Source organism: Geotrypetes seraphini, chromosome 1, assembly GCF_902459505.1.
Source record: "Geotrypetes seraphini chromosome 1, aGeoSer1.1, whole genome shotgun sequence".
NCBI lineage: Eukaryota > Metazoa > Chordata > Amphibia > Gymnophiona > Dermophiidae > Geotrypetes > Geotrypetes seraphini.
In genome coordinates, this window is record NC_047084.1 from 249795283 (window position 1) to 249812331 (window position 17049).

Consider the following 17049-nt stretch of genomic DNA (forward strand, 5'->3'; position numbering starts at 1 on the left):
TCATCATTTCGAATCCTGGTACAATCCCTTATATTGAGTCAACTTGATTATTGTAACATCACCTACTTGGCACTCCCCCAGAAGAATATGCGGCGATTGCAACTGGTACAAAATGCAGCGGTTAGACTACTTTGTGGACTGAAGAAGTTTGATCACGTAACACCTTCCTATCGACTTCTACACTGGCTGCCGATGGAGGCACGTGTGAAATTCAAGTTTGGTTGTTTTTGCTTCAAGATACTTTATGGCTTAGCCCCTAAATATATAAAAGACCTTTTCTCTTTCACAACCAACAGACACAGGCGAAGCTCACACCCGAACTTTGTTTCTCCACCGGTTAGAGGTTGTAAATTTAAAAGTCATCACCAACATCTTTTCTCACATCAAGCAGCACTATGGGGTAAAGATCTAGAACAATTACTCGTGCCTACTACTTATAGGGAATTCAGGAAACTCCTAAAAACACATCTGTTCCTGAAATACTTGGGAAACCAACCTATACAATCTTAGTCCTCAACAAATGATCTCTAGAACTGTTAATCACTAAGTCTGTACTTTGTTTATTCCACTCAATCTGTAACATCTTTAATCATTGTAAACCGCATAGAACTTCACGGTCCTGCGGTATATAAATTGTTGTTATTATTATTATTATATATGTATATATATTTGGATTTATTCACCATATTTTTAAATAAATTCTAGTTTACTGCCAGAATAAGTTAAACCTAGCCTAGGCAGTTAATTTTTAGATGAAAAATCACTACATTTTCTCATCCATATTCTGGTCATTTCTTGCTTGGATTATTGCAATTCCTTGTATCAGGGATTTAAAGTTGCCCATATTAGGAGGTTGCAACGTACTCAGAACACCACTACTTAGAGAAAAGAAATTCACAGGGTTACACATCTCTTCATAGGGAGAATTGGCTTTCAAATTCATATTGACCCCATTTCTTTACACTGTACTTGTATCATATACTATTAGCCTGAAAAATTGTTCTTGCTTTGAATCAGGACAGACAAAGGAAAAGGGACAGTGTAATTTTGCCTGCAGCTACCTTAGGGAAGGGCAAAGAAGGTTCATAAGTAGCCATGGTTGGGGAAAATATTTGGCTGAGTACTTCAAGCTCCTCAGAGAAAGGGGAAGAAAAACTCTGCTACCTAATGTTTAAATATGGGCATTCTGTTATGTTGTCTTAAGCAGTTGTGAGCCTTCTGTATTAAGCAGCTCTGGTATTTGCTTGAAAGGTGGGAACCACCAAGTCCAAATCTTCCCAGCTAAAGGAAGAAGGGAAAGAAAATAGCAGCTATCATTCTGTATGTGTGAAAAATGGGTGATGCTACTGAGTTCAGAGTTCCTCAGAAAGTGTGGGGGGTGGGTAAAGAAATAGTGCTAGATGCACTAAAGTCGGCAATCATTGCTAAACCTGTTTCACAGCTTTGGCAGCAATCACTGTTACCAACCTGATGCACAAATGGCCCACTGCATGTTTTTCCCCTCGATTGCCCATTTTCCAATCTGGCCATGCAAATGAGCTAAAACCCCATGCAAAGTAGCCAAGCAATTGATGCACTAACATAACTTAACTATTCCCCCCTCCCCAAAATAAGGTCTAGTAGACCTATTGGTAACTGTGTTGAGGACAGGTCTGCCTGGTTTGTTTGTTTGTTTGTTTTTCAATGGCACAGCTATTTTGCATGTTATATACACACTAAATATCTGTCCCATTAAGAAAAAATGAAAAAAGTCTCCCAGCGCCAATGACGGCCCACCTCGATGACCCCCAACAAACACGGCATGAGACAAAATTCCACCCCCCCCCCCCCCCACGGCAGGCACCCCTGAGCCACTGTCCTTCCCCCAAACTTCCCCTCCCTAAAATGGCAAGAGGAATGCCCACTCCCTCCTGCCATGCAGAACACCCTCATGCCATGGCCCTCCCTTGCGCCAGGCACCCCCAAGCCACTGTGTTCCCCCCCCCCTTTGGAATGGAATTTAAAGGACTTAAAACTGAAAAGCAGCTTTTGAAAAAGAAATGAATACCTTTATGCAGTTTAAGTACTGCCTGCCTCAGGAGATGAGATCCTGTTATGGATTTGAGTATAATTGGATCATTTTGCTATACAGCTAAAGTTAATTTCTTTTCAGTTAATAAAAAGATTTATTCAAAGCTTACACTTGATCCGGTAAGGAGCTTTTGGTGCAGGCACAGGTAGGAGAACATACTCAATGAAGATGCAACTACAGACAGATGATGCCAAGATTTGCAACAGAGTTAGCTTCTGGGGAAGATGTGCACAATATGAGAAGGAATCTAGAAAAATTAGAAGAATGATCTCATGTTTGGCAGTTAAGATTTAATGCAAAGAAGTGCAAAGTGATGTACTTAGGTGCAGAAAACCAAAAGAGAGCAGCATTTGCTTATGGGTGCAGAAATCTGAGAGGTCAGTATGTGCTTAGGAAGTGTATCTCAAACTGTGTGCCGTGGCACACTAATGTGCCTCCTGAGATTTCAGGTGTGTCGCGACACACAGGGGAGGAGGAAAGGTGCTGGCGAGAGGCATGTCCTATAGGCAATCAGCCAGTGCCTCTCCTCTCCATGCTTCTTCACTGCTGGCACCCCTCAATGGCGACTCAGAGCCCGTCTGGAGGGCCTTCGCGCATGTGGGTATGTCAACATGATGATGTCATGCATGCATGTGATGTCATCATAGTGACATCCGCACACTTACAGATGCCTCGAGCTGCAGCCACTATGTTTAGTGTGGCACAGCTCAACAAAGTTTGCATGGCACTGTGCTAAGGGGTAAGAGACTGATATGTATGGATCAGGAGAGAGCCCTTGAGGAGATGGTGTCTGAAGATCTCAAGACAGTGAAACAATACGACAAGGTGGTGGCTGTTGCCCAAATGCTAGGCTATCGGCTTCCATGCTATTGTTTCCTTTGGGACAGCAGGAATATAAAGGGCACTGCCAAAGATGGGACTGGCTACAGTGGACCGAGTTCTTTGTTGGGAGAAACAACATCAAAGGAAAACTACCGGCAGACCCCCAGAAGGTGCTGATACCACCACTTCACATCAAATTGGACCTAATGAAACAATTTGTCAGAGCTCTAGAAAAGGAGTCTGCAGCCCTCGAATACCTTCATGACATCTTCCCTAATCTGTTTGAGGCAAAGGTCAAAGCTGGTGTCTTTGTTGGACCACAGATAAAGAAGATCCTGGAGTGCAAAGAAATTCCCAAGAAGCTAACAAGGAAGGAGAAAAAGGCTGGGCCCTAGAAACTGAAAACGTAATTATCTTCATTCTGGGATAATGTTGATTCAATGGAGTCATACAAAAAAATTTTTTTTTTTTTTGGGTTGTGGGTCTTGATCACTTTTTGTCTTCGCTAACCATTAAAGTGAGTGGCAGTTGGCCAGTTTTGTTCAGGTCCTTTCCCACATGTGCTTAAGTGTTTTCTGGTAAGCTGTTTGAATGCTGTGCTAAAGAAGCAAGTTACATAATACATGTGTATGCCAAGTTGCTGTTTATTTTCCTTTAACCTATTTTGCCTTGCTTGTATCCCCTGCTTGTTTACTTCTTAAATGCAATACAATGCAATGTCTTGCATTCTTTAGTTACCAAAAAAGTATTTCTGTATAGATTACAAAAATGAAGGTAGCCATTACTAGGAACTATAATAAATCCATAACTATTAGAACATAAGAATAGTCTTACTGGGTCAGACCAATGGTCCATCAAGCCCAGTAGCCCATTCTCACTGTGGCCAATCCAGGTCACTAGTACTTGGCCAAAATCCAAGGAGTAGCAACAGTCCATGATATTGATCCAGGGCAAGCAGAGGCTTCCCTCATGTCTTAATAACAGACTATGGACTTTATCTCCAGGAATTTGTCAAACCTTTCTTAAAACCAGCTACGCTATCCACTTTTACCACAACCTCTGGCAACAAGTTCCAGATCTTACCTTTTCTCTGAGTGAAAAAATATTTCCTCCTATTGGTTTAAAAGTATTTCTCTGCAGTTTTAAAAATTTTATAGTCTTATATTTACAAAAGTAATTTTAATTTTCAGGCTATCTCTGACTTATATTTTGTACATAGTTTATATGACTTTGCTTTGGTTCATTTGTGCTTCAATTCCTTTTACTGTGCAAGTAAAAGTTACTGTAGCTTTATACTGGATCCAATAGGGGTAATTACATCATGTGTCAAACTACTGTATAGCCTCAAGCCACTCTTAATATTGTTCAATATCTTTTCCTTTGGGGCAGAATTTAGCATAGCAAAGTCCAGGCTCTCCCTGGAGTACTAAGAACTAGAGAATGACACGGGGAAAAATTTTGACCCCATCATTGCCCCATCCCCGGACCACCATCCCCTTCACCGCCCCATCCCTGCCGTCCCCTTCACCGCCCCATCCCTACAGCATCCATACAAGCCTCAGTACTGCAATATTTAGCTTATTCCTTCCTTATAAATCAAAGTTCTGGCTGCTGAACTAGAGGAAGAGATGTTCAGCTGGCAGGGCTTTGTTTATAAATTTTTATCAACACAACTAATATTCTACTTTATCCTAAAGCAAAATAAAAAAAAAGGAAATAAATGTAATTTTTTTTTTCTACCTTTGTTGTCTGGTTTCTGCTTTCCTCATCTTCTCATTCAATTCAATTCCTTCCATCCACTGTCTGTCTTCTCTCAGCATCTTCCATTTGCTCTGTAACTGTGCCTCTCCCTTCACCCCCCCCCACCCCAATTGGTCTGGCACCCATCTTCTTCCCTCTGCTCCCCCCATAGTCTGGCATCTCTGTCTTCTCCCCACTCTTCCTCATTTCCCTTCCAGCGTCTTCTGCCGACTCTTGTCTTCCCCATTTCCCTTCCAGCGCCTTCTCCCCACCACCCTTCCGTCTCGCCATCTCACCGCCCTTAAGCACCCCCTTGTGCGGCTCGAGAATCCCCAGCCCTCCCTCCCTTACCTTTGTGGTATGTTAGTAAAGTAAGTTGCTCAAGTCGGCCGAGCCTGCCTGCAGTCGCGTGTGTGTGAGCAGAAGCTTCTACTCTTGACGCAACCAGAAGTTGCGTCAGAGGAGAAGCTTCCGCCCACACACACGCGACTGCAGGCTCTATATGAAACTCCTCCAATTATCCCCCCTTGAAACAATCTACACATACGCTGATGACAACCTTGTCCTCCTTGAGACAGACCAGAACCTCACCAACCTCCACGAGAACATTACAGCTTGCATAATGAGACTCCATTCCTGGTCCTTCTCGGTACGGATGAAATTGAATGAATCAAAAACAAAATTACTCTGGCTTGGCCCAAAATTAGAACACCTGCCCTCTGGCGCTGCACTGCAGCTTGAGTTCTCAAGCAAGATCCTTGGCATCATTATCGATTCTTCTCTCTCCCTCAATGACCACCTCAACTCCTTGGCTAAATCATGCTTTTTCAGCCTCCACATGCTAAGGAAAGTAAGATCCTTTTTTCGCCAACAACATTTTGCCGTCCTTGTCCAATCCATCATCCTCTCCAAATTAGACTACTGCAATGCCATCTACTTGCCTATCAAAAAAAAGTCTTCAAAGACTCCAGCTAATCCAGAATACTGCAGCCAAGTTGATCTTTGCAAAACGCAAGTCTGACCATGTCTCCCCATTTCTAGCCAAACTTCACTGGCTCCCAGTGATTTCCAGAATCCATTTCAAATGCTCCTGCCTGGCTTTTAAGATCATTCACGGCATCCTTCCTCCCTTAATCCCACTATCTTATAACTCCTCGAGTCCTGACTCTACCAGACCGCCCAAAGGTATAAATTATCCTTCCCCTCTCTACACTGTATTCGCTATGCAGGCAAACTGGGAAAATCCCTTCTCTTCAGAATCACAGGTCTTTGGAACGACCTTACTACCCCGCTGCGGAACCTGGGCTCCCTCCAATTATTCCGCAAGCAACTGAAAACCTGGCTTTTCACTAAAATGTAATTCTATCCCCCCTTACTCTTCTATATATAAGTTCATGTAAACCTTTTTTTCCTTCTCTTCCTATATTTTAAGTTCTTGTAAACCGTGCCGAGCTCCACAACATCCATAGAGATGATGCGGTATATAAACTTAAGGTTTAGTTTAGTAGTTTAGTTTAGTTCCTGTTGCTCACATTGTTCGTCCCCACATGGATCACCACTGCCGTATCTTCTTCTTCCACACTGTGAATGATCCTGTAGATGCGACTCACTATGTCTTCTACATTGGCTCCCAGTAGGCAGGTCATCAGCCAATCCAGTCTTCCTCCTGCTATGTGTCTGTCGACTTGTCTGATGATGGAGTCCCCCCTATGACAATAGTTAAATGTAAAACACATTAAGCTTGTCAAAATCATCTCTTAATTTACTTAATAGTCTTACTAGTTGCAAAAAAAACTTTCTTGAACAAGCTTACTATAAAATATTAAATATTTGCAGCAGATAATTTACTTTAACAATGACTCCTAAAGCCCATTTTACACAGGACATCTTAGTGGGAAATGGACTATCCAATCAGGAGGTGTATAAAAATATGTACAAGTAGTTGACAGCACATCCAGCAGGAGCAGTGATTTTAATAAGAAATATCCAAAATAAGAACAGACTTACTTGAGATTTTGCTCCTCTAAGTGCTGACACATACATTTAAAAGGTTAATTTTATAAGGAGGCATCTAGGTTTAGGCACAAAGAATGCAGTGTAAGGACCAGGTCCTCAGAGATAGTTTTAAATGTAGTAAGTAAAGATACTCCTTTTCAATTAACTACATCAGGAAAGCAGAGTTTATTAAAGTCAATGCAGAACTCTGAACATGGTGATGAAAGAATATTTCCAGTTCTCATTCTTCCCATCAGTAGTCAGTGTCTGCATATCTAGCTTCATTTAATATTGTCGTAGAATATCTCTAACCAGTAGGTTGTCATAAATAAACTTGGCTTTACCAGCTGCTGCCTTCTAATTTTTTGACCACGTTGTCGTAAATGTGGAATACATTATTAACAGATTTGGAAAATAAACTTTATAAAGATGGGAAAGGATCAAGATTTGATTCAGAGCAAGATGTTACAAGCTTGTCTGAAGGTCTAATCTTATTTTTCAAATAAATCTAAGTAATACTAGGATAGTATATTCCCCTCCCATTCTGTTTTCAGCATCTAGTAAGAAGATAAATCTAATTATGGAAAGTCCTAGAACAACTGTCCCCAGATCTTTTCTTATTGACTTAGACAGATAGACATAGTATCAGATATGGAGTTACTATAGATAGTCTATACCCACTTTCAGAATATTCATCCTTTGTTGCCCTAATGTCCTGGGAGTAAAATGCATTAACACAGTGTTATATGCCTTGTAGCCACACATACTACCCCAGAACCGCCAAGTGAAAAGTATATTTCAGAAATCCTTAAAATGTTGAGAGGAAGAATAACCTAAAGGCAAGAACAATATGCTGAGAAGCAGGGAAACCCAATTCAAATCCACTTAAGCTTATTGTGATCTTGAGCAAGTCACTTAACCCTCCATCATCTCATGTATGAACTTGAATTGTAAGCCCTCTGAGGACTGTTCCTGAATGTAATGTACCTTGAGCTACAACTGCAAAAGGCATGAGCTAAATCTAAATTCTTTTATCTTAAAAAAAGAAGTGCAAAAATATTTACAATGAAGTACCACTTGTATGTGCACCATTAGGGGTATGGATTATGCACGATGGCAACATGCCTCCCAATAATGCCAGGTTTCTGTGTGGGACTCATTTGTACTTAGTACAACGTGGTAGTCCTTGATGCCTAGTTTTGGGGGTTTTGTATTGGGAGGGGTTCAGCAGCCTCCCACCTTCCTCCAGCGTTCTCTTAAGTACAAAACCAGGTTTTCCCAATGGCTACATAAGGCAAATGTCAGATGCTCATTGATTCTAGATCAAATTGGAATCTTTGTATCTTATGGTAACTTTTATTAAGATCTGCAAATAAGATGTTGTATATGAACTTGTAATACCACATATGTCCCCTCTTCGACCTAGGAGGATTCCAGGGAAAGAGTTTAAGAAATACATCATCTTTAACATCTCTTTCTGTTCCACATAGGCCCACAAAAATATCATTCTGCCTGTCCGCTCAAAAAGAGGAACCAGCCGACATCTTACACGCAAAGTTTCTACGGATGGTGTGGTCTGGGGTGAACATCATTCAGCTTAATTCTCAGGAGCATCGTATAAACCTGGGGTTCATGCACACATCTTCGGTGAGGTCACCCCAGTCTTAATCTACAACCTTTGGAGCCTCTGCATGTATAATAAACCTAGTACATGAGGAAACATGCTCCAGGGATTTAACAATTAGGTATTTGTAGTCACCCCTAAGCCAGACTCTACTTTCTTTACTTTGTAAATCACAAACACCATGTTAGACATGCAACAGAGGCAAAAGTGGAGTATTTCTTGCATGATATGGCAAGAAATTATAAAATAAATGGCAAGCAAAGGGGAAACACCATCATACAATGGCACATAGTCCAGCCTCCCATGTTACCTAATGTCTGAGATGGGGAAGAGTATGGTCAGACATTTTAATTAGCTAATTATTAAATGGCATTCTTCTAAAGCACCAGGCTCTATTAATTCTTCCATTCCCCTTACCTAGCATCTGCAAAAAGGCAATGCAGAGGAAAAAATGTTAAGAATTTGTGGGCACATTAACCTCTTTCAGTCTCTGTCATGACAGCAAGTTGACTTTCTGGCAAGTTTAGAGCAGTGTGCATAAAAACAATTGTATCTATTATAAGGGCCCATGCAATGTTCAACTAGAAAGAATAAGGCAGGAAATAAGTAGTCCTATGGAGAAGATATTAAATAGTTATGGTTTGAAAGAGCAAGAGAGAGACTCAAACCTAAACCAAAATTGTTAGGGTCTGTGGCTAGTGGCTGTCTCAGGACCTAAAAAAAAATGACACACCCACAGCACACATACATACATATACAGATTGCAGGTAAAAGTCAAAACACTCTATTTAGGTACACAAGGGACAGTAATTAGCTGTTACTTCACAGGCTTGGTACTTCTAATAAAGTCTCTTCAAGAACAGTCCCAGTTTCAGTAGCTTGTCTCTGACATGGCTGCACACGGCTTGGGGCCTCCCTGTTCTGTTCTGCCAGAGGACTTTTAACTTCCTGCTGTCTGCTTGAGCCCCACCCTCCCAGCCAGACAAGCTAACATACCTTTTCTTAAGGTGACTCTGCTTCCGTGAGGGAGTATTTCTAGGGAAATCATTTCTTGTATTACCCACAAGGTCATGCTAGAATAAATCTGAAACTTTTGTGATAGAAAAATGAAAATTCAATCATATCCTTTTGAAAATATCCATATTAGCATATCAGGATATCAACTACAGTGATATAATTTCAGTAAAACACTAATAAATGAGAATGATAACTCAATAGCATTCAGCATTAGATGTTTAAAGATTTACATGTAAATGCATAAAGGTGGAGAGGCTGAGAAGACTACTTGGCTGATGGGGAGTTAGAGAAAGCATCTTAGACTGAACAATAATTGTACCAATTTGCACATTTCCCTGAACATGCCCCACACACAAGAAAAGGTTGAGAGGAGAGGTGTGTGTCAGATTTCAATAATCTTACATGGCCAGAATGACAAAACAAGATGAAACAAAAATATGAAAGCTATCGTTTAGGCCTTAGGGAGGGAAGCAATTCAATAACTGGGCACCACCATTTAGGTGCCCTAAGGATGCTTAGTGCCTATCCTGTAACAGTATCTGGATGCCCAGATTCTATTATAGAATGCTAGCGTAACCCTGATTCAAAGCACTACATAGTTCTGTGTCCACAGTTACACCAGCCACAGAACTGGTGTAAAGATAGCAAAGACTCCGTAACTTTAAATTATATGTGAAAATGGATTTCTGCCAATGGCCTCCCTTTCATTTATGCACTATGTAAGTTAGGTGCATTGTTGCAGAATAGCATGTAAAGTGCCCCACATTAGCAGGTAAATGTACATTTATATTTGTAAATACTAGTATTCTATACATTTGTGCACATTAGGGACACATACTGTATTTTTCGCTCCATAAAACGCACTTTTCCACCCCCAAAAAGAGGATGGAAATAAGGGTGCATCTTATAGAGTGAATACCCAACCCCCCTGTTTTTTCATTCTGTCGCCCTCCCTCGCTAGACGCGGCTTCCTGCCTGGTCCCCGCAAGCAGTGACGGCTGATGCGGCTCGAGTCCTCTTCCCTTGCAGCAGAGCGGCGCACAGAGCTGCTTGCCTGATCTCCCGCTGCTTCCCGTGAGAACTCACCAGGCAATCAGCCCCCCCCTTTTTATTTATTTTTTTTTACTAAGCCACAGTAAAGGTTTCTACTGTGGGTTGGAGCTCTAAATGCTCCAACTCTCGTAGAATTCTCATAGACACTTATACCACAGCTTAGTAAAAACTGGGGGGGGGGAGTTATAAATCATAATTGAACATCCTTGGCAGTGATTAATATTTTATACTGGGGAAGCCAGTGTTTTAATAAGTTTATCAGACGTTAGTTGGATTTTCCAGCTATTGTCGATATTCATATTCTCTCAGGTAAGTCTGAGTTAACTGAGCAAGAGTATGAAACACTGAGTCCTCCCCAGGTATATTATTACCATCATTATCATCACTTTCTACACTTGAACAATTTGAACTGGCAGGGCACAACATGAGACACGGATGCCATGGGTGTTCTAGTGATTTGTAAGAGAACTCTTTGTTCAGGTAAGGAAGAGAGGAGGCATGTTCTGTGACCTTTCAGTTGTAGAGTGGGTTTTTTGTTTGTTTGTTTAGACTCTAAATTTTTTTTTTCTTTTTGCCTTTCTTTTATGGCCTCTACTTCTCGCTTTCTGGCCTCTTTACTGCCTTACACCTATATCATCTACAACAGCCAGACCTCTTCTCATTCCTTAACTTTTCATACTTTTCTCCCCAATTATTTCTTCTTTCATCTTATTTCTTACTATCATAAGTTCAAAGCATCAGCTGGGCTCTAGGAGGCAGAGGAGGAGGAACTAATCTATTATGAGGGTGCCCCCTCCTTTGCCAGCCTGATCAGTGGTGGTAAGAGAAATTAGCAGGCTACTCTGATGGCAGTATTTCACCAGGTGGAATGGGCTCTGTCACACTAATTTAGTCACAGTTTTTACCCCATCACTTGCATTTTTCCCTTTTTCGGCTGTCACAGATGGACAAACAATCCAAGAACAAATGCTTTTTCATAAAATGTGTTAAATGCTATTAGGTGATGTACACTTTAAACCACTCACCATTATACAGGAGAATGAGCAAAAATTATTTGATTAAATAAGAGAGTATCTACACTAGGACAAGTAGTAGGGGAGACTTTTTCCAGTAATTAACTGGGATAAAGAGTTGTATAAAGCACCTGAATTTGGGGTGTAGAAACCTAGTGGAAATTTGTTTGATTGGGGGGGTACTGATGTAGAACGGACATAGTTACATACTGAACAGACAAATGTCTAGAAACCCAATAGGCAGGGTCCACTCAGAAAATTCAAATCCAAAATCACATCCAAGAAGTATATAAAGGAAAGTGAAAAAAGAAACATATATCTATAATAGCAGCACTTGACTAATGCTAAAATTGAGCTCTCGGCTCTTTTAACATAGAGTAAACTTAGTCACAGTAATGGCTAATGCCATCCATCAGCACTGAAACCCCAGCTCTCTCAGAGCTCAGAATAAACATTAGGTTTTTCTGAGCTTGTATTGGAGGACCCCCTGCAGCTTATTCCCTTAAGAACTTTTCAGTTTGCTCTACTTTCTGGTTGTGTATATAATTCTCTCAGAGATATTGTTTAATTTCTTGTTGCTTCATGTTCCTTTTTTCCCCATATTTATTTTAACTTATGAGTCTCATTGAAAAATAAATAGCTCCCAGATAGCCTCCTCCTTTTGGCATAAGTAATGCAAAGGAATTAGAGGCAGGGTTCAGGAGATCTGGGATGGAAATTGGCGTCATGAGAATAGAGAAGGAGGGCACTGTTGAATGTTGCAGAAGATGGCTGACTAATCTTGTAGCTCCCAACTCAGGACACTGTATCCAGTAGATTGTGACCATCAACTTTAGAATCTCTCACCCTACTATAACCACATCTTAAGTAACTCAACTTGCCAAACAAATCTGCCAAAGCAGATTCTAAGCAACCTTCATCTCTGACTCCTAAAAAAACTCAAACATGATATATCTCTTACCAAGTGGCTCAACGGTCACCAATGAAACCAAAGAAATCACTCTGCAATGTATTATGGACAAAATCCTCTCCATCAAAGGAATACTACAAGTCAACCGTAATTTGTTTATCGAGCTAAAAGAGGAAATTAGTGAAATAAATTCCAACCTTGGGTGGAGATATTGACACAGAAATGCTCAGCTAACACCAGTGAAATTTCATCAATGCACTCCAAACTGAAAGAAATCAACAGCCTCAAATAAAAGACTTAGAAGCCCTTAGCAATCTTTCTAGATGGAATAATAATAGAATTAGCGGCATTAGAGAGGGTGCAGAGGGATCAGAATCCATTAAGTACTTGGAAAATCTATAACATTCACTTGTGCATTTCCATTTTGAAATGTCTTTTGAAAGCGAAAGGGCCCATAGAGCTCCTCCTTGTAATCCAGCCAAACAACAATAACCACGCTCTTTCATTCTCTGGATTCTCCGATACCCTCATTTGCTCTCGATTTCCCCAGAAGGCTAAAATTAAATCTCCACTACATCACAGTGGTATAAAAATCCTCATATTTCCAGATCTCAGCAAAACCACAGTCCACAAAAGAAGACAATTTCTCGCCATGATGGACCATCTCAAATCTTTCGGAGCTCAATACAGCCTTCTATACCTGGCAAGAATGAGAGTCGCTGTTCAAAATTCAACGCGATCATTTGATAAACCAGATGCACTAGAACAATTCCTGGATACTTTCTGATTCAAAGCAATATAATTAGGGTTGGTTTTCTACATAAATATACACAATCCCTTCCATAATATTTATCATGGTGTTTCTTTTCTTTTTAAAATAATATACACAATGAGCATTTTACAAAAAAATAAATTCTGCACTCTTATTACTAATTCAGTAACTTACTAATGCAAAATAATAAGCAAAATATATTTTATCTACAATTTCTAAAATATATTATATGGTGTGCTCAGTGCTCCTGCTAATAAGTCATATAAACGATTGACTAGTTGCGAGAGGAACCTTCACAGTACCACCAAGTTCCTCATTTCTATCATAGTGTCCTAGTGCATGACTTTTCAGTACTTATTACTAGAAACCTTTTTACTTAACTTGGTTCCAGTAGAGGGACTTTTGATGGCGTGGTGTCTTGTACCCAAACAAAGCCAAATAAGTCTTGTGTTTCATGAATGTGCTGCAAGATTTCTCAGTGTCTAGTGTCCAAAAAGTGTCAATCCCCAAACCCCCATTTTTCAAAAACAAAAAAGCAAACAAAAAAAAAAAGAAAATGTTCCATATAAGCCAAAGCATATATCTCCCCAACTCTGGCCAAGTTTCTCAATTGCTTCCTCAGGAGGAGAAATAAAAAGAACGTCACTGAAGACAATCACAGTGCTGAAAATGTTCCAAATGCTGCTGCAGTCAATATTTTATCAAAGGTAATCATACCGCTGCAAAAAGCAAAAATACTTATAATCGTATGGACACCCTCCAGAGAGAACTCCAAACGCCGCTGCCGTCTTCTTCAGGGGTTCCTACTGGTCCTAAAAATGAACTTGTGGATTAGAACAAAAGATCTCTACGTAAAACTGACGCGCTTGGAGCACGATGCTATCGCTTTGAGCACGTCAGTTTTACCTAGAGATCTTTTGTTCTAATCCACAAGTTCATTTTTAGGACCAGTAGGGACCCCTGAAGAAGACAACTGTGTCAAAACACGGACCGTATAGAGTCCATATGTTTCTAGTGGTTCTGGCCCCAGATATATTTGTGTGGATTACTTGTTTGCCTTAATAATAATAACTTTATTCTTTTATACTGCCATAACCAAAAGTTATAGGCAGTTTACACTAAAAAGAGCTGGACAATCAACGAAATACAATAATACAGTAAAAAATACAAATATTTGTAAAATAGAATTTCAATAATAAAACTCACTAAGTACGGTAATAAACTTATCAAACAAAGTGGTCTTAATTAATTTCTGAAAACTGCAATAGGATAACATAGCTTGCTTAATACATTTACCTAACCAAGATTGTTGCCTACTAGCTTGAAATGCTAGGGTCCACAGACTTGGACATCAATTCTCCACAAGTTTTTTTGGTTTCTTTGTGTGTGCTTTTTGTGGAGAGAATAGAGTCAATTTATTTTGTTGTTTCATAAGATCACTGTCAAACATAGCAGCTTGAAAAGCGAATAAACGTTTTTGGAATGTTTTGTATTTGCAGCAATTAGCTGGTGGAAAGACAAAGAAAGCATGAGTTTTTCTGGGGTTCTGGGAAGAAAAAACAAATAGATCTGTCAGATATTGTGGTGCTTGGCCAGTGACGACTTTGTAGTAGAAGCAGCCAAATTTAAAAATAATGCGCACCTCCAGAGGGAGCCAGTACAAATTTCAATACAGAGGAGTGAGATGCTCATATTTATTTTGGTTTTGTATTAGTTTAATTGCAGTATTCTGAATAATACGCAATCTTGAAATATTTTTCTTGAGGCCTGCAAGATATACTATATTACAGTAGTCAAGCTGGCTCAAGACCAGAGACTAAAGCAAAGATCAAAACCATCATGAGATCAAATAATGTATCATAGTATTATTATAGACTGCATTGGTTGACAATAGAAGCTAGAATAGTTTTCAAATTTGGTTATGTCTGTTTTAAGGCATTTGTTTATTTATTTAAAAAATTTATATACTGTATATTAACTATACAGTTTACAAAGATTACAATCATAACAAGTTGAACACCACATATAGACATGATTGCAAACGGCTCTCATAAAAAAGGAAAAAAACTAACAGGAATGTACTAACAAACAATTGAGTTTTTAACATTTTCTTAAAATTCATCCTCCCAGCACAGTATCACAAAATTCCAGGCAACACATTCTAAAGCTTGGCATCTGCCGCAGACAGCATCGCTGTACCTTGAATGGACTTTTATTCAGCTAGCTTTTAGATTGCTTCAATTTTGCTACTAGAAAACACTTGCATGTGATACGACTTTTTGATTTTTCATCTGTAAAGAGATGTGTTTACAAACGATTTCTTAGTAAAACTTTGGCATATTTGGCAGCTATGTGGGACAAACAAGTTAGTACTTATAAATCAGTCTCAACCTCTTACCTAGTCTTTAGAAAATTGCTGAAAACCCACTTGTTTTGTAAATATTTTAATTAATTTATTATGGTTAGTATCTCTTAGCTGTTAATCGCACTGAACTGCAAGATAGCTGCAGTATATAAGAATTTATGTAATGTAATCTAGAATAGGTGGGACCTAAAACAATATTAGGATCGGATGACCAAAGTATAACAATTCTGCAAGTTATAGAATAGATACAGCAAATACATTAGAAATGGTATCCCAGATTTGAGACCAATATTGGGTTAAATTAGTACAGAAGATCTTATGTGACAACGTTCCAGGTGACTTGTTGCAAGCCCAGCATTTATCAGGTGTTTTCCATGAACGTTTTCCAAGTTTAGGAGTCCAATAAGTATTATGCAAAATAAAGTAAGAAGATTGCAATAAAACTGTAGATAAAGAAGGGCAAGTGGATTTAGTCCAAAAATTTTTCCATTATAAGAACATAAGAAGTTGCCTCCGCTGAGGCAGACCATAGGTCCATCCTGCTCAGCGGTCCGCTCCCGCGGCGGCCCATCAGGCCCATTACCTGAGCAATGGTCTATACCTATCTGTACCCCCCAATCCCTTTTTCTTCTAGGAATCTATCCAAACCTTCTTTGAATCCATTTAGTGTTTTCTTGTCCACAACAGCCTCTGGAAGCGCGTTCCATGTATCTACCACCCTCTGAGTGAAAAAGTACTTCCTAGCGTTTGTTCTAAACCTGTCCCCTTTCAATTTCCCCCAATGCCCCCTTGTACTTGTGGTGCCCCTTAATTTGAAAAATCTGTCTCTGTCTACTTTTTCTATGCCCTTCAGGATCTTGAAGGTTTCTATCATGTCTCCTCTAAGTCTTCGTTTCTCCAGGGAGAAAAGTCCCAACTGCTTCAATCTGTCGGTATATGGGAGATTTTCCATTCCCTTTATCAGTTTGGTTGCTCTTCTTTGTACTCCCTCAAGTACCGCCATGTCCTTCTTGAGGTATGGCGACCAGTACTGGACACAGTACTCCAGATGCGGCCGTACCATTGCACGATACAGCGGCATGATAACTTCCTTCGTCCTGGTCGTAATACCCCTCTTAATGATACCCAGCATTCTGTTTGCTTTCTTAGAGGCTGTGGCGCATTGCGCCGATGCCTTCAGAGTTGCGTCTACCATCACTCCCAGGTCTCTCTCCAGGTTACTAACCCCTAGTGGTGTTCCCCCCATTTTGTATGTGAACATCTGGTTCTTTTTCCTCACGTGCATGACCTTGCATTTTCCCACGTTGAAGCTCATCTGCCATTTTTCGGCCCACTTTTCCAGCTGCGTTAGATCTTTTTGGAGCTCCTCGCAGTCTTCCTTGGTTTGAGCCCTGCTGTATAGTTTGGTGTCATCTGCAAATTTAATGACTTCACACTTTGTTCCCGCCTCTAGGTCATTTATGTAGATATTGAACAAGAGCGGTCCCAGCACTGACCCCTGCGGAACTCCGCTCGTGACCCCTTTCCAGTCTGAGTAGTGGCCCTTTACGCCAACCCTCTGCTTCCTGTTTGCCAGCCAGTTTTTGATCCATCGGTGGACCTCCCCTTGTACCCCGTGGTTCCATATCTTTTTAAGCAGTCTCTCGTGTGGCACCTTGTCGAAGGCT

At 40.2% G+C, this 17049-nt stretch overlaps 1 protein-coding gene across 4 annotated transcripts in view; it reads left to right on the forward strand.

Annotated features, from left to right (window-relative positions):
- Window positions 1-17049, forward strand: part of BOD1L1 (biorientation of chromosomes in cell division 1 like 1) — a 425195-nt gene that overhangs the window by 357177 nt on the left and 50969 nt on the right. The window contains exon 16 of one of the 4 annotated variants that reach the window (XM_033949017.1): window positions 8119-8256. The exons of the other annotated variants lie outside the window; for them this stretch is intronic. Within the exon in view, the coding sequence (XP_033804908.1) occupies window positions 8119-8213 (95 nt within the window). The 3' untranslated portion in view covers window positions 8214-8256. Of the gene's footprint in view, window positions 1-8118; window positions 8257-17049 lie in introns of those variants that run through there. 4 annotated transcript variants of the gene reach the window in all.